At 38.3% G+C, this 24538-nt stretch overlaps 2 protein-coding genes across 4 annotated transcripts in view; one reads left to right on the forward strand and one right to left on the reverse strand.

Annotated features, from left to right (window-relative positions):
• The window catches only part of LOC126378102 (limbic system-associated membrane protein-like), a 214842-nt gene that overhangs the window by 55301 nt on the left and 135003 nt on the right, over positions 1-24538 (reverse strand). The gene's annotated exons all lie outside the window — the stretch shown is intronic.
• Positions 13769-17196, forward strand: LOC126378144 (uncharacterized). Its single transcript, XM_050026333.1, has 3 exons — positions 13769-13923; positions 14274-15237; positions 17061-17196. The coding sequence occupies exons 1-2, from the start codon at positions 13803-13805 to the stop codon at positions 15230-15232; spliced, it is 1080 nt and encodes a 359-aa protein (XP_049882290.1). The 5' UTR covers positions 13769-13802; the 3' UTR covers positions 15233-15237; positions 17061-17196.

Genomic DNA, 24538 nt, shown 5'->3' on the forward strand with positions numbered 1-24538 from the left:
AAATATTCAAAATTTCTAAAAAATAAGTAGGTTCATTTCTTTTAATGAGACATTAATAATATACGTTGACATAACTGATAAGTATTTAACCAGTTAAATATAGAGACATTCTCAATGCATAAATCATACAGCTATTTATTTTTCCTACATAGAAATATTTAAATTATCCATTATAAGTCTATGAAATTATCATAAACATTAAATAACTGGCCGCAAAACAGGTATAAAGAATTAAAAAGTAATGAAAAAAACTTAACAGATAAAAAAAGCGGCAAACTCGAATTTCTTTTTAAAAACGAAACATCCATTCAGCATGTTGTTAAAAAAAGATCAACAAATGAGTATCGATAAATCTGTCTTCTTGAATCGTGAGCTGTTGATTCGATTGATATCGATTAAAACTTCATCCCTTGGGTTCGTTAACCTCTTCAATTGGTGTAGTAATGAAGGAATTTTAACATGCGGGTTTTTTTATTTGTCTTTTCGTTTGTTCGAATGAGTTAACCGTTTTGTTGTGTTGGGGATTACGCATTTTGTGGAGTTGTATGCTTTTAACCGCTTCAAAAGTGTACAAGGCAAAGGAAATCAGATTTTATTATATTTCTTGCCATCGTCCTAGCTAGAAACAAATAGTTTTCATATGCGTATTTTTTTTACTGTAGGTATTGCTGTAACTAACTATACTTAAAAATCGATTGTATTGTTTTTTATGTGGTAAGTCAACCAAAATAAGGACTGAACGAATTTCGACCAAACCATTCATTTGGGGCTTTAGCCATGACATTATCACCAATCGATTGTCATCACATAAACAGCCTATACACGTCCCACTGCTGGGCACAAGCCTCCCCTCAATCAACCATAGGGGGTATGGAGCATATTCCACTACGCTGCTCCGCTGCGGGTTGGCTGCGATTGTCATAATCATTTGCAAATCGGCTAAGGCCCCAGGTTTGTCACGGATTACCGAAAACAGTTCACATTTTTACAAGACAAGAAGAATTTAATTAAGTACATGACGAACTTCTGCTGTTATAACTGGCTCTCATCATCCCCCTAGCATCATCCCGTTTTTCACAGGGTCCGCTTACCTAACCTGAAGATTTGACACGGCCGGTTTTTTACAGAAGCGACTGCCTGTCTGACCTTCCAACCCGCGAAGGGAAAACCATCCCAATACAGGTTAGGTCACATACCTCCGAAAATTCATTTCTCGCGAATGTGGGTTACCTCACGATGTTTTTCCTTCACCGCTGAGCACGTGATAATCATTTATGATCCAAACATGAATTCGAAAGCAAAGTTGTCAATCACTGGTTTAGGCCTGTGCTGGGTTCGAACCTGCGTCCTCAAAGTGAGAGACAAGCGTTCAACCAACTGGGCTACCACGCCTACTAATACTATCTGTCTCTACAAACATTAAAAAATACCTAAACGATATCTCGAACAAACTAAACGTTTAAAAATATACCTAATCCCTTGAGAGATATAAACTTTATTTAAAAAGATGATACTCAGCTAGGGCTGCGTATCAAGTTTACTTTTGTTGTTGTTTAGTGTTGGCTCACCCACTTCTATGATTGGACTGACAGCGAAAAAAATAAAACACTTGCATCTGCTTTTTTCAAGCGTGTCGTAAAAACCGACAAAGGGATTGTATCCTTTCTAACATGTTGGATAGTATGGGCGATGGACTAGGTTAATAGCCCAATTTGGGCTAAGAAACAATTCGCATAAAAAGTATTATCGCTATTTTGTTAGCAAATTGCAATGTTGTTATTTAGATAAATTTCTTTGATGTGATCTCTTTATCCTGGTCATCTATTCGGAAAACTCCGACGATTGGCAACCCTATAGTCAGTTTATAAATACCTAAATAAAAGTAACCTTTAATCTTTTGGTAACACGACGTTAATTCAGTTGATAGTTTTATTTTCATTCTCTTTCAAAGAACTGTTGATAGATACTTCTCTTTGAATCTGTTTTATCTAAAAGCCTAACCATTCATTATGCAATAAATTAGATAATGATGATTCGTAATCTTTATGATTAAGTATCCGTTTTTTTCGCCCTCTATTACATGGGACTTAGAGATCTCTGCTTACCCCTTTGAGGATACAGGCGTGATGTTACGGCTATACAGGCTATACAGGTTGTGAGAAGCTGCAGTAGTTTTAGGCGGATGAGACGTTCGTTATATAAAATTGACGATTCAAAGTCAAATTCAAAACTATGTTATCTACTGAATAAAGATATTTTTTGAATTTGAATTTGATTTACGTTAAGTTATATAACCCACGAGCACGATTCCCAGTCGGATGCATAATTCTTCTATCGTGTGGGTTGTGAGGTGGATTAGCAACCCCATCAACCTGGTGTCAGGGTCGGATGCATTTAGGTTTTCTTTAAGCTCTTTACTAACTCACAGTGGAGCAACGTGGTGGAGCACCTACGGAAAATACGTGTCTCTCTCTTTGTTTAAGAGCTGCGCTCTTGTCGGTGGAGTAATCGCCTCCATTTTCATTACTCCATAGATAGGGCGTGTAGAACGGTGGTTGCTCCAATCGGTGATGTTCTAGCTAGAGCCCTACCAGAATCCATTTCCTCGGCCTCCAACCGGCATCGGGGGGAGGGGCGGAGGAGCGGGGGGAGGGGCGGAGGAGCGGGGGGAGGGAATACGTGACACTTCGAAAAAGGATGAGTAGGAACCTGAGCCCAGCAATGGGACGTATGACGTATATAGGCTGATTATTTTTATCTATTTTATGATTCATTTCAAAAGTTTATAATATGAAGGTTACGCAAACAGGATTATTCAAAATTTTATTACTACAATACAGTAAATAGTTTAAGCCCTACACGAACGTATTTTATCTTGTTTTTATAGCTGATGGCGGACGGCCAACCAGATCTGAAGTCGTCGAGTTATACGTAACTAATACTGGAATGGCATTCCACGCGTTAATAGCATTCTATCAAAATACAATACAATACAAATATAGTTTATTGCACACATCATACAAAACAAGTTTTACACAAAACGTACACGAAAGGTACAGTACAATCTGGCGGCCTTATTGCTAAGCAGCAATTTCTTCCAGACAACCAGTGGTAAAAAAAAGAAACATTTATCACAATTCATTCTAATTTATCCATCAATTTGGCTAGCTAATTTTACCTAATCTTTGTTCAGCCAAGTAGTTAATGCCATTTGCGGCAAATCTACAATAAGTCACGTCAAAAAAAAACCAGCTTACCTAACTTGAAGGTGTGATACGTACGTTTTTTTACAGAAGCGACTGCTTGTCTGACCGTCTAACCCGCAAAGGAAAACCTATTTTGTTTTTTTTTAACTGACTTCAAAAAGCCCGCTAGGGTCGATTAATTCTTTCAAATATTTTTCCTCTCAGGCGACGCCCTGAGCCGAGGTACGCGGCCAACTGGGCTCCCTCAGGACTGTTGTCTTAAACATTGTACCGGGTGAGAGCTTTCAGCGCTCCCCATTTGTCCGGCCATGTAGTTAATGCCTTCTGCGGCAAATTTACAATAAGTCACGTCAAAAAAAAAATACCGGCAGTTTAAACAGTTCTGCTCTAGGGCCTCTTTGAAGTCTGCTATTCGACACCATAATGTTTATTAATTGTAATATGGCCATGTTGGTAAGCTTGCCTCGTTAATTGTAACTAAACGCCCAAATAAAAATAATATAGGTTACTGTGGCTCATTGTTTCGTGGTCCGCTATTTTATGCTAATTTATGGAAATTTACAACACATTAACACCTATTGTGGGCAGTGAAGCATGCGAATACACGTGCCGATAAAACTTCACGCTTTTTCACTTAGGAAGTGGGTAGTGAACTTGTGAAAACATGACAAAGTATCCAAATTTTCAATTTTCATGCCTAGTCCTGTTCGCAAAAAAATAACGTCGTCGGTTTTGACTTTAACGAAACCTTGTAAGCGCTTTCATACATACATACATAAATTCACGCCCGTATTCCCCGAAGGGGTGGGCATAACTACAAATAATCTAGAAACTATTTGCAGCCACTTAAGCGCTTTTCAAATTAGTTTTTTTAGTTTAAAGAGTATGTATCTATATCTAGGTACCTATATGTTAGTAACATCGTAACGAATATTCATGGGGATCATTCATGATTCTGAGTTAATATCAAGTGGAATTTTCCGTCGCAAAAGTATGGATCGGATAATAAGTTTTTGAGGGATGATTCAGATCCCTCAGAGTGTTCGTTTCCGTGTGGTTTCTATACAGTGTTAAATGTACTTAATGCCTGTCTGTCTGTCTGTGGTGTCCAAAAATAATAAATGTTTCTTTCATTTTTGAAAAATCTCATTCGGATGTTATTTTTTTTAACAAAACCTCGCAATAGACACGCTAGTTTCAATCCAAGTAAAAAATTATGGTTTAAATTTTTACCTAAACTTAAATTAATAATATATGTATATGTTATATATAAAGGAAGATATTTTATTACTGACTTTCAATCAAAGTACTATTTACATCTACCGTTTCATATTTCACACTAACATCAAGAAAACTCGTTTAGATAACAATCAAAAGGACCCCTTAGAAGAAAAAAGAGAAATTTTCTATAATAACCAAAAAGTAAAAGTATTTGAACACCCACATTGAGATTTTGAGATAACCGCAGAAGCGTCAAGTTTCATTATTTTTTCTACAATTTCCAATAAATTAACTCCATTAGGCCAAATTACCGGGAATCCTTATCTAAAAATAAAAAAGGAAATTGTCTATGGCCAGTGATTAAAAACAAAACAAAACAAAAGTGTTTCCGAGTTCGAATTTCGAATTCATTAATGGAACTAACCACAGCGTTCTTATTTTGAATTGGTCGAGGTGGCGTTACACTGAGAGATGTATTTAATTTTTGTTACAACATTGCTATAAAAAAATTACACAAACACTCACACAGAAATAATTATAGAAAACTCAGTGAAACGTGGGTACTGACTACCCCCCAGTTGGGAATGGTTTATTGAGTTTATATTATGTTGTTATAAAAACTCATTTTCCTCTGGTAAAACATACATACACTACTATTTCCGACCGGGGTAAGCAGAGACTATGAAATTCCATTTGTTTCGATCTTAACACATTTCTCTTGCTTCCTCCATAGTCATCATATACGCACGCCGCCGGTTCTGACTAGATCGTACTGAACCTTTTCTAAGGACATCTCCAATTTTGTAAAACATGGTAGATTTCTTTTCTACTTAGCCGGACAAATGGGGAATGCTGAACCCTCACTAGGAAACTCTGTAGAATTTTCTGAATAAGCATTGAATATCATTATTTTCAATTTTATGATTCGTTTATAACTTTTGCTTACACAGCGTCCATTTTATTAGCGCATAGTTACAGGGATACTAAAATATTGCTGCAAAGGTCATAAAACGATAGCCATTGTGTACTATCAAAGACACAGAGGATGGGTTTCGTCGAAAAGCAATGAAATTTTATTACATCAGTCGTAAGGAGAATCGATGGCTTGATTGATACTCTCATAAGTTTTCGCAAGTTTATTGCATTTGTTTGAAACACGTTAAAAGTCAATCCGTAGTAAAGCATTGACGTCGGTAAAGCGCTGAAGTGACAGCTTAGTTTTAGAACATACCAGCTTTAAAGTATAACGTGCCAGCTTATAAGTACATTCCAAAAATCAAAATTGAATCCAGTTAGCTCATTAAGTAAGTCTTTGTTATCATATTTTCAATTATTGTGGTTTTTTTTTGTATCTACGTAAAACGACGAACGACATGCAGATATCGAGAATGTCGTATTTTCGTAAAGTCGACTAAAGGATTTTTATGTTCTTCTTTCTCGCTTAAACGATGAGCTCTCAAACGGAAAAATACATCCACTTAAAAACATATTAAGAACTTGATTGTTTTTTGTTTCATTTTACTATTGGTATTTTTGATAGGTAAGTTATATTTATATAACCAACTCGTTTGTAAATCTACTTTGCAACGTTTATGTTTCCAAACTACAAGATTGATATGACAGATTATTTTTTAAAATCTCGGTATGTTTCAAACCTAACTTCTCGCCCGGTAGCGCGCAACAGTCTACCGAATTCTCGCGCCCATATTGTTTTTAGTTAGAGGGTTATTAACCCGGCCTAGTGCCGTGCCTGCTGTTTATACAATCGATCGATTCGACATCCCCCGCCGAGTCGATAGATAAATGGAAACAATAACTGTTAAAATCGATGGTAAAATATTATTTGGTAAAATAATGGCGTCAATTTCATCGTAGATTTTTTCCTGCAACTCTATACTAAGCAATTCTTTATATAAACAACTAGCGGCCAGTAGTGGCTAGTGGACATTTATTTTTTAAGAACAAATTTTAGTGGGCATCTCTATTTTTTTTCTAGTAACATATATAACCCATATATATATATATTACTCAGGTATAAATGTAGCATTCTAATGGTAAAATATTTTTTTGAATACGGTCCAGTAGTTTTTGAGGTTATTCAATAAAAACAAAAGTACAAACCTTTCCTCTTTATAATATTAGCATAGAATAAGGAATAATCTACGTATAGAATGGCAACTCTCCACTCCCCACCAGCGGCTGAGCTAAGAGCCAGGAATCAGAGCTAATGTGCATTTATTATCTAAAATAATATCGATTAAATAAATAAAATAATCGATAAAAAAAATAACCTGCATGTCGATATTGTCGATACATTCCGCGTGTCAATTAAAGTGACAACACTAGATAGAAAGGGACCGTTACAAATACAATCCACTATTCTTTCCAAAAATGGGGGACATTTTCTTATTCGTAACAAAATAGAGTCGAAAACAATAAAGTATGTTGGTTGTGTGACTGAAATTAATGCTATTGTTTTTACTTATTAACGGGGAATACAAAAATGTCAGTAACGAGTTAGGTAAAGGAGTGGCAAGCAAAATTATCTAGTAGACCTATTGGATAAGATTCATAATAAACTACAAAAAAGGTTATTATAAAGTTAGTGATTATTTAGAAGATATGAATGCATGGGATTAACTGTCTGAGAACTGATATTAGGCAGCTAAATTACTCAATTGTATACCAATATTTCATGTTTATTTTAATTTTTTTAAAGAACGTCTAGGTCCTGTGCCGAGGTTTTTCTTGCAGCTTGATTTCCGCGGCTATACAGGTTGTGAGAAGTTGCAGTAGTTTTAGGCGGATGAGACGTTCGTTATGTAGAAATTGACGATTCAAAATGTAACTATGTTACCTACTGCATCCATCCATCCATCCATCCATCCATCTGAATTATCGACCATGTGGAATCCAGTAGTAGGTGTCGTAAAAAGCTTGAAACGGCCTAATGTGGTGAAAAAACGTGAGGACACAGTGAGTGCGGTTTATCGTAGTGAGTTTGGTGCGAGTTCAGATGGTTCCGAACATTCCGATATAAAAAACATAAACAAGCGGCAAAGAAAGAGGGTAGACAGATATGTCTGCCCGTAGAAAATTATGGATCTACCTACTCCACTCCAATCTCATCAGTCATCCCGTGATCATGGCACTTGCAACAGTGTCGAAATATCGGGAGTCTCATATCCCCATTTAAACGCGGTAAGAACCCGTTATTATGTGTTTTAATTCTGAATAAAGATGTTTTTGAATTTGACTTTGAATAACATAACATACGCTCACGACTTTATCCCAACTGGGATAGTCAGAGGTGCCCATCGCAAGACGAACTATGTACCCACACCTCACCGAGCTTTCTGTTAGACCAACGTGATAGTTGGTGAGCTAACAAGTTATGAATTAATTAACGGCTTCTGTGGTCCAGTGGTTGAGCGTTGGGTCCCGTGTTCGAATCCCGGCGGGGACATATCACAAAAATCACTTTGTGATCCCTAGTTTGGTTAGGACATTACTGATTGTCCGAACGTAAGGTGATCCGTGCTTCGGAAGGCACGTTAAGCCGTTGGTCCCGGTTACTACTTACTGATATAAGTGAGTAATCGTTATAATGAGCCATGTCAGGAGCCTTTAGCGGCTCAATAGTAACCCTGACACCAGGGTTGCTGAGGTTGGTACTCCACCTCACAACCCACACGATAGAAGAAGAATCATGAATTCAAACTCATACGTCGAATTCAATGGTGTATAGCCCGGGACAGGATTCGAAACTGTGACACTACATAGGTCACGCTTTCTCCACCTATCACGGATTTTAAAAAATAACGTAGCAACTGTCTATCCCAAAGATTTAAAGTTGTAAAGGAGATACTGAATTAAATACGAAATAGTTCTTATGTGTATAATTGCGCCATTATTTGTTTAACAACTTTTACATTTGCCGCCATGAAAACTATAATCGCGAATCACTCTTTTCTTTTTAAAACCACAGACTAAAAATGTACCAAACGTAACAAGTTTAAATTATGCCTGTATCAATTTAATATTAAGCCTCCTTGCTAGATTATACCAACTATATTCGACCAAGGAGTATTATTCTGATTGTTAAATAAAGTAATTGCGTAATAATAAATAACAGCTCAGGTCAGCTTAAATTCTAACAGCACAGCTCAGCCTAGCATCGGCACACACAGCTACTCGTATACAGAAACAAGAAGAAAGAAAGAAACAAGAAACATTTATTGAGAAGCTGTGTAGGTACATACATGCAGGTGTCAAACATTATAAAATTGTCTCAACAGCATGTCCATCCATCAGCGATCTCTGCACGGCAATTGTAACAATGTAAGTATTTTTTTTTATTACGAAAAGGTTTTTGTTTGACCAGAATATCATAAGGTTAGGCACGCTTACCTAATAAAGGCCTATTCAGTCGTATTTTGAATATCCTAAGATTGTAATGAGGGGGAAACACAATCGCAGATTACCCCATTTTATGTCATGGTCCATCACATCACTAATTTAAAAGCCACGCTCTTGTCGGTGTAGCATTCTTCATTCTTGTCTATCGAAGACCAATTCAATCAATTCCTTATAAGACACGACGTTCGCCTTCTCTTTAATCTGTTCCATGTAAGCTCTTCTTGGTCTTCCCCTTCCTCTCTTCCCCTCCTCCTTTCTACCCCTTCTTCTCGTCACGGTACAATGTCAATATTCGAGAAGCCATTTTAATGTTTTAATAATTAATGTCGTAAAACCGAACGTAAAACTGAATGTCTTTTTAAAATTCGAACCCCACTGATTAACTATTGTGTCTGATAATCTCGGCCTCGAATGTACTTAAACATTTTTTTTACTTTTTCAAATTTATTTTACTCTTTCTGTACCTATAAGTAGTTGCTTTTTATCTTGTTTGCTTGTTTTTATTAAAAACGTGCGTAAATTCTAAATTTGAAACCACTTTTTATCGTTTTTACTAGAACATTTTTAAATAATCAATCAAGCTTAACTTCGAACTTTTTTGATCTTTCTTTTTTACTTGACAAGATGTCACTTAGATAGAGTCATCGGACATTGCTCTATACAAAAAAAAAAGATAAAAACAGTTTTACTTTTCAAAATAAGTAATAAAAAATTCGACCGTACAGAATGTGGGTTCCTCACGATATTTTCCTTCACAGCTGAACTTGTGATAATCATTTATGATCCAAACGTGGATAAGAAAATCATTGGTTTAGGACCATGATGCGATTTGAACCTGTGATGCCAATTTGTTCTTCCAACTGGGTTACCACAGCTCACTATTAAAAGCAAAACGTTATTTTATAATTGAGTTTTTTAAAGTGCGCTGTTCGTATGTGTTCCTAAGGTATCGGCTTCTAATCTTCTTCTTATCGTGTGGGTTGTGAGGTGGAATACCAGCCTCATCAACCTTGGTGTCAGGGTTATGTTTGAGCCGCCAAAGGCCCCTGACATGGCTCATGTAACGATTACTCACTTACATCAGTAAATAGTAACCGGGACCAACGGCTTAACGTGCCATCCGAAGCACGGATCATCTTACTTTCGGACAATCAGGTGATCAGCCTGTAATGTCCTAACCAAACTGAGGATTACAAAGTGATTTTAGTGATATGTCCCTACCGGGATTTGAACCTGGGACCTCCGGATCATGAACCCAACGCTGGAACCATTGGACCATTGGCTTCAACGTAATTATCATGGATAAACTTGTTGAAGGTCAATGTAACATTTTTGAATTTACGTCATTTCGCAAGTTGTTATGGCTGAGGAGAAGAAATGACAAGAAACTGCAACAGCAACAAATCTTTTAAAAACCAATGTGGATATACATTACAAGTTATTTAATATCTAGAGGAACACATTCAATACCAGACATTTTTATCATTTAGGTAGTCATTAATTTTATAATAAGCTTTTTACTTAAAGTAAGCTTCACATGAGCTTTAAATTTTTTTTCTGACAAAAAAATATTATCGGGTATTTTATTGTAAAAAATCGTTTGACAAAAAGGTCATTACTTGTGCATGAGTCATAGAAAGTAGTATAGGTATTAGGTACCGTCATGATGACGTCATTGCTATTTCATACAAGACGTCACCAGTAACCCCCCCTAACTACATCAGTAAGTAGTAACCGGGACCAACGGCTTAACGTGCCTTCCGAAGCACGGAGGTGCAAGTCCGGTACCGGGGTTCGAACCGGTCCGTTTGAAAAGCAAGCCGGTGTACACACACAGAACCGCAGTGATTCGAAGTAGATCGCACTAATACCTTTTTAAGGTCCTGTCGTTAATTACTTACTATTAAAAAGGCTTGTTTATAAATACAAAACATTAACAGGCTTTAAAACCAGTTTAAACAGATCCCTTGACGTAGATAAGTGGTGACGCCTCGGTGCATCTTTAGAATAATGATGCAATGTATGCATTCAAGTTTTTACTTATTAATATGCAACTGTAGGCTTCAAAGTGTTGCTTAACTTGAATAAGTTGAAGCCTACGCGCAGTTATGCGAAGCATAAGTATGAGTTTCCGTTGAGAACGTATTGATTTGATTTGATAGACATAGTGGCAACTTAACTATAAGTACATACCGGGTGTTAGTAACGTCATTCCGAATACTGAGGGGAATGATTCAGACCATGATTCTGAGTTGATATCAATTGGAATTTACCGTCGCAAAAGTGTGCAACTGTCAAAGTTTTCGTTACGACTAACACCCTGTATAAAAGTAAAGGTCACTCACTGACTGACTCACTCATCACGAAATCTCAAAACTACAAGTGCTGAGGTGCTTTGAGGAGCTCGGTGGCGCAGCGGTTAACGCGCTCGGTCTGCGATTGTTGAAGTTAAGCAACTTTCACAAAGGCCGGTCATAGGATGGGTGACTACAAAAAAAAGTTTTCATCTCGAGCTCCTCCGTGCTTCGGAAGGCACGTTAAGCCGTTGGTCTCGGCTGCATTAGCAGTCGTTAATAACTATCAATCCGCACTGGGCCCGCGTGATGTTTTAAGGCCCGATCTCCCTATCCATCCATAGGGAAGGCCCGTGCCCCAGCATTGGGGACGTTAATGGGCTGATGATGATGATGATGAGTGATATGTGTTCTGATCGAAATTAACTAATTTATTTATTTATTTTGTATTACGAAATAAAAACTTTGATATCTAAGTATTTATGTATTTATCTTATTTTTTTGCTTTTAACTTACAGCATGTCGTATTCATCCTTTTAAATCGCTGTTGATTTATTACCTGTAAAAATAAAATAAAAAATATTAGTCAAGGCATTTTATAGAACAATCCAACTGTGACTTCGCGTCTCATACTAATACATTCAACATGTAGAGTTTTCTAGATATGGTGACCTATTCATTGACTGACCGTCCATAACCTTACTTATCTTTTAAAAGTTAGGAACAAACAACCAATTTAAGGTTTCTGTTTCTGTGATAAAGTCACATAAACTCTTTAATTTTCACATTCCTTCCACCGACTGTAATTGGAATACCATTGTATTTAAGTTTATAAATTATGTAATACAAACTGGATTTTAAATAAAAAAAAGAAAGGAAACCATGAAACAGTGGGACTAGGGCCCTGTGCTGGGAGGTTTTCTGGCCACGTCTTTCCCTCAGCGTTACCGATTCCGATGTGGTAGTAGTTTTACAGCTAGTTACATAATATGTAATTTAATTTTTGACGTTCAAAAAGCGCTAACTCTGTAAGCCAATTTTGAAAAAAAAATTTTTTTGAATTTTTGAGGTAAATACTTACCTAAGTACTTGAAACTGTAAATGTGGGTAGCAATTACCTAAATTGCGCACTATTTAGCAAAGCACAAGGATAAACACACGCCCATCGAGAACTGTTTACCTTTCTCACAGATTATCCCTCTGTTTAGCTTTGCCAAATTGCGGACTTTATGTACGTTAGGTAAACTAAGCCAGCCCCCTACGCATTTCTGTTCGCCTGGTACTTTCTCGGATTACGTACGCTTCTAACAAACAAAGTCACGCTTGTAATCCTTTTCGGGGTGTGCAGAGAATACTCATATGTACACATTGAACTGTCTTAGATGCCCAGTGACGTAGATAACTCTTTTCAGCTCTGCCCGACCTGTTTGGAATTAGAAGCGTATGTACAGTCATGAGCAATATAATGTACCCACTTTAGGACTTTGTCGTACTAACATATTTAACATTTAGTGAGACTTACAGTTCAATTTGTCAAAAAAGTTAATGTGACATGGTACTAAAGTGTCTACATATCAATGCTCGTGACTATATGTAAAACAACAACAGTATAACAACATAAACTCACGATTAGATGTTACTCGGGGTAGTCAGAGGTACATCCATCGCAAGATGAACTAAGTACCCACGCCTCACCGATTTGTTTGTTAGTCCAACAATGACCCCGATTCCTGCAGACACCTCCTAATTATATTTTAAGTTATACCCGTCATTTTCTTATCCACCGAAAAGGAAAAGGACGGATGATTGACAACGGTTGATTTGAATGAATTAGTGAATGAATGAATAGCCCGGGCGAATAAAATAGGCATCTCGTTGATATTATGCAAGTGATAGTGTGCTGTCAACTTAATTCTGTCGGGTTATTGGCCAATATAACATAAGCCGGGTTGTTTTTTCTGCCTATAATTGACGTATGTTCCATAAAAATAAGAAAAAATACATTTACATAAATTTTATGGTACCACATAACACACACATAAACTGCCTATATACGTCCCACTGCTGGGCACAGGCCTCCCCTCAATCAACCGGAGGGGGTATGGAGCATACTCCACCACGCTGCTCCAATGCGGGTTGGTGGAGGTGTTTTAACGGCTACTAGCCGGGACCAACGGCTTAACGTACCCTCCGAAGCACGGAATCATCTTACTTTTTCGGACAATCAGGTGATTCAAGCCTGAAAAGTCCTTACCAAACAAAGGACAGTCTCACAAAGTGATTTCGACAATGTCCCCATCGGGAATCGAACCCGGACCTCCAGATCGTGAGCCTAACGCTCTAACCACTAGACCACGGAGGCTGTTATGTTATGGTACCAAGTCACATAAATTTTTTTGACAAATTGAACTGTAAGTCTCACTAAATATCAATTATATTACTTCGCTTCATTCTACGATATAAGTTAACCAGGTAGTCCTTTTAGCCTACAAGGCAGCTCCGCACGATTTTAAAGATTAAAAAGTATCGATTTTGACTCGATACCAAAAAATCGATTACGATAGTTTTACTTCACTTGCCACCCCATCCTAGATTACTCATTCTTTTTCCGTGCGAGGCAGCGTAAACACGTCTCTTGCGTATCTATAAACATTATTTCAAAATGCCGAAACGAAGTGCCGATGAAAAGATAGCTCATTACCAACGAAAAATAAGAAAACTCGAATTAAAAGAAAACCAAAGGCGATTACAAGTATTAAATACTTCCCCTGTAGGCAGTTCTGGTAAGTACCAGTGTTCTATGATATTTTTGGTGGACAATAATATTACAGTGGTATTATATATATTTTCTTTTTGATTGAAGTGTTTACAATCGTAAACAAAGCGTTGTTTTACGGAAAGTTATAAAATTAATGCCTAGATTCGTATATCGAACGTGGCTAGCCTGGGGGTTGTCCGTGAGCCAACACGAAGGCATTACAAAGCATAAAAAGCATTACAGCTTAATGAGAGCTAATGCTAGTGCAAAATTAAGCGCCTAAGCCGGTCCGGGAGACAGGCCACGGTCAAAAAATTTTTTATTTTTTTTATATACATACATTTTTTTACCTACCCTCATTTTATTTATTTTTAGATAATGAGGAAGAACCTTTGGAGGATGATATACCAAACGAGGAACAGCCGATGCAATGTCTGACAGCTATACCAGACCCACCTAACGTGGTAGATCAAACAGTTTTGATGGAACCAGTCTCGGTTTCAGTAGACCCCGCACAATCACAAGATAACGCGGCTGTACCAGAGTTAGACCCTGAAATTTTATCGGCTTTAGGAGAGGCAGTTGATGACACGCCTAAATTCGGCGAAAAGATTCATCCCAACTTGGCTCAACGTTGGTTACCTTTACTTCGAAAAGGCTTAACTAAAGAAGCGAAGGAGAACCTGTCAAAACAGTACCTAGTTCCGGAAAATTGTCCATTGCTACAGGCACCGAAACTGAATGTCGAAATTGCAGCGGCGATTAACGAAGCCGTTCGAAACCGAGACAAAAAGTTGGAAACCACGCAACAGCAGCTCGGTATCGGGATGAGCGCCATAAATCGAGCTGTAACACTCTTGCTTACAGGCGATGACAAAGTTGCAGCGATAAAACATTTAAGCGATGGTTGTCGCGTCTTATGCGACTTACATTATATGGAAACGCAAACTCGGATAAAACTCATAACACCTGGACTAGCCAAGCCTTTCCTCAACGTCATCCAAGACAGTGAGCGGGACGAGACCTTGTTCGGTAACAAACTTCCCGAAAAAATTAAGGCGTCCAAGGCAATAGAAAAACAAGGGCTGCAGATTAAAAAACCTGCAACCAATAATAATACCAAGAGTGCAACTCCAAATACACCGACAACTTCCCGCGCTCCCGTCTACCATTACCAATACCAGGGAAACTGGACAGGCCCTCCGCGCTACCAGTCGAACAGGGGGGGGCGAGGGGGGCAGAAGAGAGGAGCAGTAGGGCCGACCCGCAGAGCACCGCAGCCACAGTCTCGCGCAGCTGGACAACCGAAAACACGTGCTGCTCCCCAGCAATAAACGAGGTATTCGTACATGCTGGCAGACTTAAATATTTTTATCATTGTTGGCGTAATATCACTGATAATACAACTATTTTAAAATGGATTAATGAAGGTTTCACAATACCATTTTCAAAACCTGTAGTTCAACATACTGCCCCGATACAATCATGGTCAGATTTAGAAAGACGTGATATGAATTTGGCAATTAAAAAATTATTAGACCTGGGTGCTATCTCTACTTGTACAGCTTCAAAAGACCAGTTCTTATCAGGAATATTCTTAGCGCCTAAACCTAATGGTGGTAAACGGTTTATTTTAAACTTAAAAAGTTTAAATAAATTTGTATCGAGTCCCCACTTTAAAATGGAAGATTACAGGACAGCTATGAGGATGATACCTAAGGATGGCTATTTAGCCACTATCGATTTGAAAGAAGCATATCTGCTTACTCCTGTAGCCTCCTGTGATCGCAAGTATTTGCGTTTCCAGTTTGAAGATGGGAACTCGCAATTGATTACATATGAGTTTACCGCTATGCCTTATGGACTATCAGTAGCACCCAGAACATTCACTAAATTAATGAGAGAAGTTGTAGCTCATTTACGGTCACAGGGTTTCAGATCTGTCATATATCTAGACGATATTCTTTGTATTGGGGACAGTTATAACGATTGTTTACGTAATGTTCACGAGACAATCAAATTACTCGAATGCTTAGGATTCGTCGTTAATTATGAAAAAAGCGCGTTAGACCCACAGCAATTGTGTAAATTTCTGGGATTTATATACAATACATCAGATATGACCATATCCTTACCTAATGACAAACGATATAAGATTGCACAGCTAATAGAAAAGTTTTCACATTTGCCTACCTGTTCCATCAGAGATTTATCTCAACTTATTGGAGTTCTGGTCGCCTCCTGTCCAGCAGCTAAATACGGCTGGCTATATACAAAAATCCTAGAACGTGAAAAATACTTAGCCTTACAAATACATAAAAACTATGAAGCTAAAATAAAACTAAAAGGCATAATCCTAGAGGATATTAATTGGTGGAAACAACATATTGCAAACACTTCAAATTCATTGAACATTCTAGAATATGAATTAGAAATATATTCAGACGCGTCGCGTACTGGTTGGGGTGCGTATTGTAACAACTCACGCGCACATGGTGGATGGAAAAGCAGTGAAAAAGACCAGCATATAAATTATTTAGAGTTGTTAGCTGTTTTTATGGCTCTTAAATATTTTGCTAATCAAAAAAGTAACTGCGCATTATTATTGCGAATTGATAATACGACGGCTATTAGATATGTTAATCGCATGGGCGGGGTACAGTTTCCCCATTTAAATAACCTTGCAAGACAGATTTGGCAATGGTGCGAAAACCGTAATATCTGGATTTTTGCATCTTACATAAACACAAAACAAAATATCGAAGCGGACGAGGAATCCCGAAGAGTGAATCCTGACACCGAGTGGGAATTGTCACAGCCTGCTTTTCAGCGTATAGTCGATCAGCTTGGCCAACCCGAAATTGACTTATTCGCTACCCGAGCCAATGCTAAATGCGTAGATTATTTATCGTGGAAAAAAGATCCAGATGCTATCGATGTCGATGCATTTACTGTAAAGTGGACTGACAAATTTTTTTACGCGTTTCCACCATTTTCAGTTATGTTAAAATGCCTACAAAAAATTGTTCATGATGAAGCTACGGGAATAGTAGTATTCCCGTTTTGGCAATCACAAGCTTGGTTCCCATACCTTAAATCTCTAGCTGTGTCTAAAATCTTAATAATGAAACCTGAACAACACTGTATTTGGTCCAATTACAGGAGCCAGCACCCGCTTCACAAGCAGCTTATCCTGGGTGCCGCGGTGCTCTCCGGCTCTCATTCACGCGACGCTCCGTGCCGCCGGTAGCCTGGGAACTGATGCTTGCATCACTTTCTGACAATACCATTATGCAATATAATGTCACACTCAAACTTTGGTGGACATATTGCCATGAAAATAAGCATAATGTATTTGAAGGGTCCGTAGCAATAGTTTTATCTTTTCTTACGGAACAGTACAATAAAGGAGCATCTTATGGCTCCTTAAATAGTCACCGATCAGCCCTTTCACTATTTCTTGGAGACAATATCGGTTCCAATGAATCAGTGAAGCGGTTATTGAAAGGTGCATACAGAAAGCGACCTAATTTACCAAAATATAGCTTCACGTGGGATCCACAAGTTGTGCTCAATTGTATTGCAGAATGGTATCCAAATGAGGAACTTACATTAGAAAGGATAACTAAAAAATTAGTAATATTGTTAGCGTTGTGTACTGCGCACAGAGTACAAACTTTTTCATTAATAAAAGTTGACAACATTGTAATTTCCTCAAGTGGTGTCAGAATATTTATAACTGACATCATAAAAACGTCAGCGGCAAATAGAGAACAGCCACGGTTGTTTCTTCCCTTCTTCACGGACAGACCAAATATATGCCCTGCTACCACTTTACGGGACTACCTCTCCATAACGAGCGATAAACGCCCAGAAAGTGTTCCGAACCTCTTATTAACTGTGAAGCGCCCTTATAAGAGCGCGTCAGCACAGTCAATAAGCAGGTGGATAAAACAGGTACTTGCAGAAAGTGGGGTAGATGTGAACACCTTCAGCGCTCACAGCACACGTCACGCGTCCACGTCTGCTGCGGCAGCCAGTGGTCTCAGCGTCGATATTATTAGGAAAACCGCAGGCTGGACAAAAGATTCCGAAATATTCGCAAAATTTTATCACCGTCGAGTTATCGATGAAAGTGATTTTGCCAGATCAGTGTGTAATCAGTAATGAATTATTATTGTTAGGGCAAGAAGCCCAAGTTTTTTGTTATGTACTTACCTTTATGAAATAATCAACTGGAACTAAAATTATTTGTACTATGTAAAAACAAGACTGATTGATTGGTAAATGTTTTCTGAATAGTTATAAATATCGAAGAATAAACATATATTTAAGTTATCTATCGGCGTTAATTTCTTTATGAAAGCAAAACTTTGCTCTAAACATCTACCTGGTTAACTTATATCGTAGAATGAAGCGAAGTAATATAATATATGATCAAACGAACTTCGTAAGTGAAGTTCGATCAATATTATATAAGTCGCTTCATTCGTAGATATAAGTTCCCACCCTCCCATCATCCCTTTCGAAAGTTTTGCATCATCTCTTTAACTCTAAAGAATGAGTAATCTAGGATGGGGTGGCAAGTGAAGTAAAACTATCGTAATCGATTTTTTGGTATCGAGTCAAAATCGATACTTTTTAATCTTTAAAATCGTGCGGAGCTGCCTTGTAGGCTAAAAGGACTACCTGGTTAACTTATATCTACGAATGAAGCGACTTATATAATATTGATCGAACTTCACTTACGAAGTTCGTTTGATCATATATTATGTTAGTGCGACAGAGTCCTAAAGTGGGTACATTATATTGCTCATGACTGTACTGGAATCAGCACCTGTGTATGTAGTATTTAGAATAATAGAGCTTTTTCTCCCCAATATACTTTACTAAGCAAGGAATAAGGATCAAAATATATTTAGAGAGAACATCTTAAATGATTCAAATGCTATATACGAGGGGAGGTCAAAAAGTTCGCGGAATGGAGGGGTTGGAGGGGGTTGGTTTGCTCGTACAGGTAGCCGCTAGTTGCACACCTCATTAACAGTATATGTACCAAGTTTGAAGCAAATCGGGTCATTAACGTTTGAACTATCGACCAGCAAACAAGTGAATCGGGAAGAACTCAGCGAATATGGAGAAAATTGAACACCGCGCCGTCATTAAGTTCCTCACCAAGCAAGGAAAATCCGCTCAGACGATTTTTCAAGAGCTGTTAGCAGTTTACGCGGACTCTGCCCCTGGTAAAACCATGGTTTACAAGTGGCATAGTCTTTTCAAGCAAGGAAGAGAGTCGATTGAAGATGACCCCCGCTCCGGACGGCCCATTGAGGCCACCACACCGGAAATCATCGAAAAAGTAGAGAAACTTGTATTAGAAGATACCCGCTTGAAGAAGAAGCAGCTTGCAGCAATGGTCGGTGTATCCGAAACAAGTATTTTAAATATCCTACATCAACATCTTGGGATGACTAAGGTCAGCGCAAGATGGGTTCCAAGAATGCTCACGCCACTTCAAAAAAGCGAGCGTGTCGAGTGTTCTCGCCAGTTTTTAGAGCTCTGTGGAGAGAATAAGGAAGAAGTTATGGCCCGGATTGTTACTGGAGATGAAACCTGGGTTCACCACTATGAACCTGAGTCGAAGCAAGAGTCGATGCAGTGGCATAAAAAAGGCACACCTCCTCCAAAGAAGTTTAAGGTGTCACAATCGGCCGGAAAGATCATGGCCACTATTTTTTGGGATACAGAAGGTATTTTGCTGATTGATTATAAAGATCGTGGTGTGACTATAACGGGACATTACTACGCTTCTTTACTGGATAGATTGAAAGAGGCTATCAAGGAAAAAAGAAGAGGAAAGCTGTCAAGAGGTGTGCTCCTTTTGCACGACAACGCACCCGTCCACACGTGCCATGTTGCGACGGCTGCCATTCACCGATGCGGGTTCGAAAAATTAAACCACCCGCCTTACAGTCCAGACTTGGCCCCCAGCGATTATTATTTGTTCCCAAAAATGAAAAAGGAACTGCGTCGACGAAAATTTGGCGATGATGAAGAAGTCAAGTCTGCAATTTCGGCCTATTTTGACAGCAAAGAGAAATCTTTTTTTTATGATGGAATAAACAAATTATTTGATAGATCCGGAAAATGTGTTAAGGTTAAGGGAGAATATATTGAAAAGGAAAAATAGTTTCGTGTTTAATTTCGACCCCCTTCCCCCTCATTCCGCGAACTTTTTGACCTCCCCTCGTATTTAGAACTTTCTAGACTAAGCCAAAGTAGTTACTGAGGGACCCATAATATTTATATAGCCAGAATAACAAGACCTCTTAGAACTATTAATGTATACTATTAATAAGGACCTTGTTAAATTGGTAATACAGGTAATATGAAACTTACCATCTGCCAGATAGTGTTTTATGTTTGTGATCGTTCTGTCGGGTTTAAATTCAAATATATAATAGAATGCGATAAAACATATTTTAGCTGTATCGATTGACTCTCTTTCAATTATTATTTTTTTTACATTTTTCCTCACCTTATGGTTGTCTGGAAGAAATCGCTTTAAGCGATAAGGCCGCCATTTGCCATGTACTTAGTTAAGATACTTTTTATAATTATTTCTTTTTATTTTGGTGCAATAAAGTGTATTTGTATTGTATTATATTGTACTGTATTGACTAGTTAAATCGATCGATTACAACATAACATAGGCAAAGGTATATAGTATACTTAGACATACAGGTCACGGTTATGTTTAAGGGTGGTATTAATAAACGAATCTCAGCCAAGACTGCCCTCAAGATCATGCTCAAGCCTCTGTTTTTATATGAAAACTGTCACATTGACATGATCTTCAGGGCATTCTCGCAGCTGAGATTAGTTTATTAATACACTAAGTTCCCTGTGATAAGGGGCAAACCTATTGCCATTAATCAGGCACAAATCCTGGAAACCACGAGATATCAATTATCTATGATCCAAACATTAATTCAAAACCGATAAAGTCGAATTCCGAGATTCGATCCCGTTACGGTACAATGTAAGTCACGCGTTTTGCGCACACGGCTATCACGGATTTTCATTTATTTATTTATTGCCTATAACAAATCAAGCTTGTATGACAGTAAGCTTTATCGGGTGAGAGCCTTCAGCGCTCCCCATTTGTCCGGCCAAGTAGTTAATGCCATCTGCGGCAAATCTACAAGTCAAAAAAAAGAAGTAATAATCTGCCTACCCCTACAGGAAATAGGCGTGTTATATTCTACGTGTAAATATTTACACATGTGACATAAAAATGGTTATCCAAGGTAAAAACAATAAAATTGTATAATAAATGTCAAATTGTAGAATTAGTAATAAATCGTATTGATTTATCGAATAGCCGAAATTGTTACACTACATCGTAGATACCTTGAATTGCAAGGTCATAGTTTCTCATCCCGGTTAGGGCTATTATAAGATAGTTCTTCGAACACCAGTGGTCTGTGCCTAGTAGTGGGACGTGTATACGAAAACTCCGAGGGATGATTGAGACCACGATTCTGAGTTGATATCTATTTTTCGTATTCGGATTTTTTCATCGCAAAAAGTATGGAACTGACAATAATTTAAAAAAGCACTAAAAATTTCATGGATTTTCCGAAAGAAAATTCCACTGGATGTCAACCCAGAATCATGGTCTGAATCATCCTCGAGAATTCGTTACGGTGTCACTTACACCCGTACGTACTTATACAAGTAGCCACACGGCTACCTGTAGTACATACTTATACGGGGTGTAAGTGACATCGTAACGAATACTGAGGGTGATGATTCAGCTCATTATTCTCAGTTAATATCAAGTGAAATTTTCCACCGCAAAAGTATAGAATGGAAAATAATTTCAAAAACACAGAAATGTCATGAATTTTGCGATGGAAAATTCCACTTGATATTAACTCAGAATCATGGTGTGAATCATCCCCCTGAGTGTTCGTTACGATGTCACTAACACCTTTTATACGTATATATATGTATGTATAGGATGTGTTTGTTTTTTTTTTCTACGCCATATGTAAATTGACATAAATATTTTCTTAGTTAGTAGTGTAGTTAGTAGTATTTTCTTACTTAGTAGTGAAATAAATAAACCTACGCTATTCGCACGGTCGTCACAGTTCGTCACTTACCTCATTACACCAATGCGTTGGTAAAGTGAGTGATGTAATTGTTTGTTTAGAACGGAATGACTTCTTAAGTGGGCTTTGAAAGTTTTTATAACTTGAAATGTGAAGGAAAACTACCTAAGATGTTTTCGACGTGACTTATTGCGTTCACTACTAAGTAGGCGGACAAATGGGGAGTGCTGAGGGCTGTCACCACTTGTCCAGAATGAAAGTACCCCACACCTCACCTCAATAACGGTCTCCGTGGTCTAGTGGTTGAGCGTTGGGCTCACGATCCGGAGGTGGTTCGAAACCCGGTGGGGATATATCACAAAAATGTTTGTGAGCCCTAGTTTGGTTAGGACATTACTGGCTGATCACCAGATTCTCCGAAAGTAAGATGATCCATGTTTCGGAAGGCACGTTAAGCAGTTGGTCCCGGTTACTACTTGCTGATGTAAGTACGTTGTCGTTACTTGAGTCACGTCAGGGGCCTTTGGCGGCTCAGTAATGAACCTGATACGAGGGTTGATGGGGTTGGTAATCCACCTGACAACCCACACGATAGAAGAAGAATCATGATCAAGTCGCTTGCAAGTCCATGCGTGAACGAGGAACCTTAACTCGCCTGTCAAATTTGACAACTCGCGCTTTGACATTTTACTCTCTCCATTCGTGGCGTTAGCGTGCTCCTTGCTCATCCGTCACCCGTCACTCTCTCACAGTACTGCACAGAAAGAGACAGACGATATCTGTCGCGGCGAGAAAGAGTCGCGTGCTTACGGTGCTACGCATATCATGTTAAAAAACAATAAAAAAATACAAATGAAACAATACCATAGCTTATTCTATTAAGCCATTAAGTGAGTAGATCTCTCAAGCCCTTGAACGACGTCAAGAATGAGTCATCATCATAAGATCGTTTAAGGAGATATGTGTCATTGGTCTCCAAGGTCAAATTACTCCTGACTGATATCATCGGCCATAAAAACTCCATGAACACGTACTTACTGTCTATTGGAAAACTTCTAACTTGCCATAGACCCGAGTAAGAATTAAAACTACATATTTTTACCTGTCCATTGCGAGGATTTTTCACCAAAATAGTCTTGACAGACAGACGAGCACACATAATAACGGGTTCTTACAGCGTTTAAAGCAGGGAAATGAGACTTGCCGATTGCAGATTTGCCGCAGATGGCATTTACTTGGCCGGACAAATGGGGAGCGCTGAAGTCTCTCACCCGGTACAACGTTTAAGACAACAGGCCTGAGGTGCCCAGTTGGGCGCGAACCTCGGCTTAGGGCGTCGTTTGAGAGGAAAACTATTTGAAAGAATTAATCGACCCTAGTGGGTCGATTAAGCGCTGAATGAGGGAAATCGTCGACCACGCCGGGCTCGGTATCGGGGTCCTGAAGTGTTTGGTGTCGCGAGCTGATTGGCCTCTGTGGCTAGAGTAATCGGGTCGTCGGGATCGTATATTACGTCCTTCGGACGCCGATACTTTTCAGTACCGTCCCTAAGCGGGAAGTGTCTATCTGTATATCTGAACTTTTCTACAGTGACATAAAACGATCCATCGTATATCAAATGTCGGGTTTGTGGTTTGTCTTGGAAGTCGTTTACAATTGTGTCGTAAGCTTCGATTTTAGAATTCTAGTGTTGTTTCATCGAAATAGACTATCGATAAAGTGCATCGTTATTTTCCTTAATATGAGACTGTTGTTTTCCTTAATATGGCTTGCTGGAGGGACTGGCTGGAGTACGCACAAGACCGCGAAAAATGGAAAGAGGAAGGGGAGGCCTTTGCCCAGCAGTGGGATCTTTAGGCTCAGACTGTCGTTGAGTAGGTGGACGGCAAGAAAATATATAGGTTTTTAATATTTTCGAAGAAGGAATGCGTTTAATAATATATTATGTGGCGTTCTAGAGCAGAATATTCGCGGTTTTTAATAAAAAAAATTATAGAAGCGAGAGATGTGAACATTTAATATTACATTAAGTACTTAAATTATTTGAATTGTCCTTCGGAGCTACAGACGTTATGGTGTATTATGTGATTATGTTAATTATTCTCATTTTTTACTTTAAATTAAAAAGAAGGAAGATGAAACCGCGCGCCAAATGTACACGAATATCATTATTGTTTTTGTAACTCGCAGAAAAATCGATACTCAGTTCGATATATCGATCGATACGTGTCGTAGTTATTTATCGTATTTATTGGTTTACTTACAGTTATCTTACACAGTATTTTCTTAGGGTAACAACATCTGTATATAAAGCTAAGTGTAGAGTGAGTGTGTGTAAGTTTTATATATACATATATCGATATATCGAACTGAGTATCGATTTTTCTTTTTATATTATCTACAAAATTCTAGCAACACAGACCGCAGACCGAAAGTGTCAAATTTTTATTACAACTCGAAAACAAAAGTCGATATTTTTTATTTATATTTTATATTTGTTTTATATTTGTTACTGTGGCG

The sequence above is a fragment of the Pectinophora gossypiella genome, chromosome 25 (genome assembly GCF_024362695.1).
Source record: "Pectinophora gossypiella chromosome 25, ilPecGoss1.1, whole genome shotgun sequence".
Taxonomy (NCBI): domain Eukaryota; kingdom Metazoa; phylum Arthropoda; class Insecta; order Lepidoptera; family Gelechiidae; genus Pectinophora; species Pectinophora gossypiella.

What these genes read in the sequence shown, in the direction of transcription:
- LOC126378144 (XM_050026333.1), top strand. Translation starts at nt 13,803, where the DNA reads ATGCCGAAACGAAGTGCCGATGAAAAGATAGCTCATTACCAACGAAAA. An exon ending in TTCCCCTGTAGGCAGTTCTG is followed by an intron (nt 13,924 to 14,273) that starts GTAAGTACCAGT and finishes ATTTATTTTTAG; the next exon opens with ATAATGAGGAAGAACCTTTG.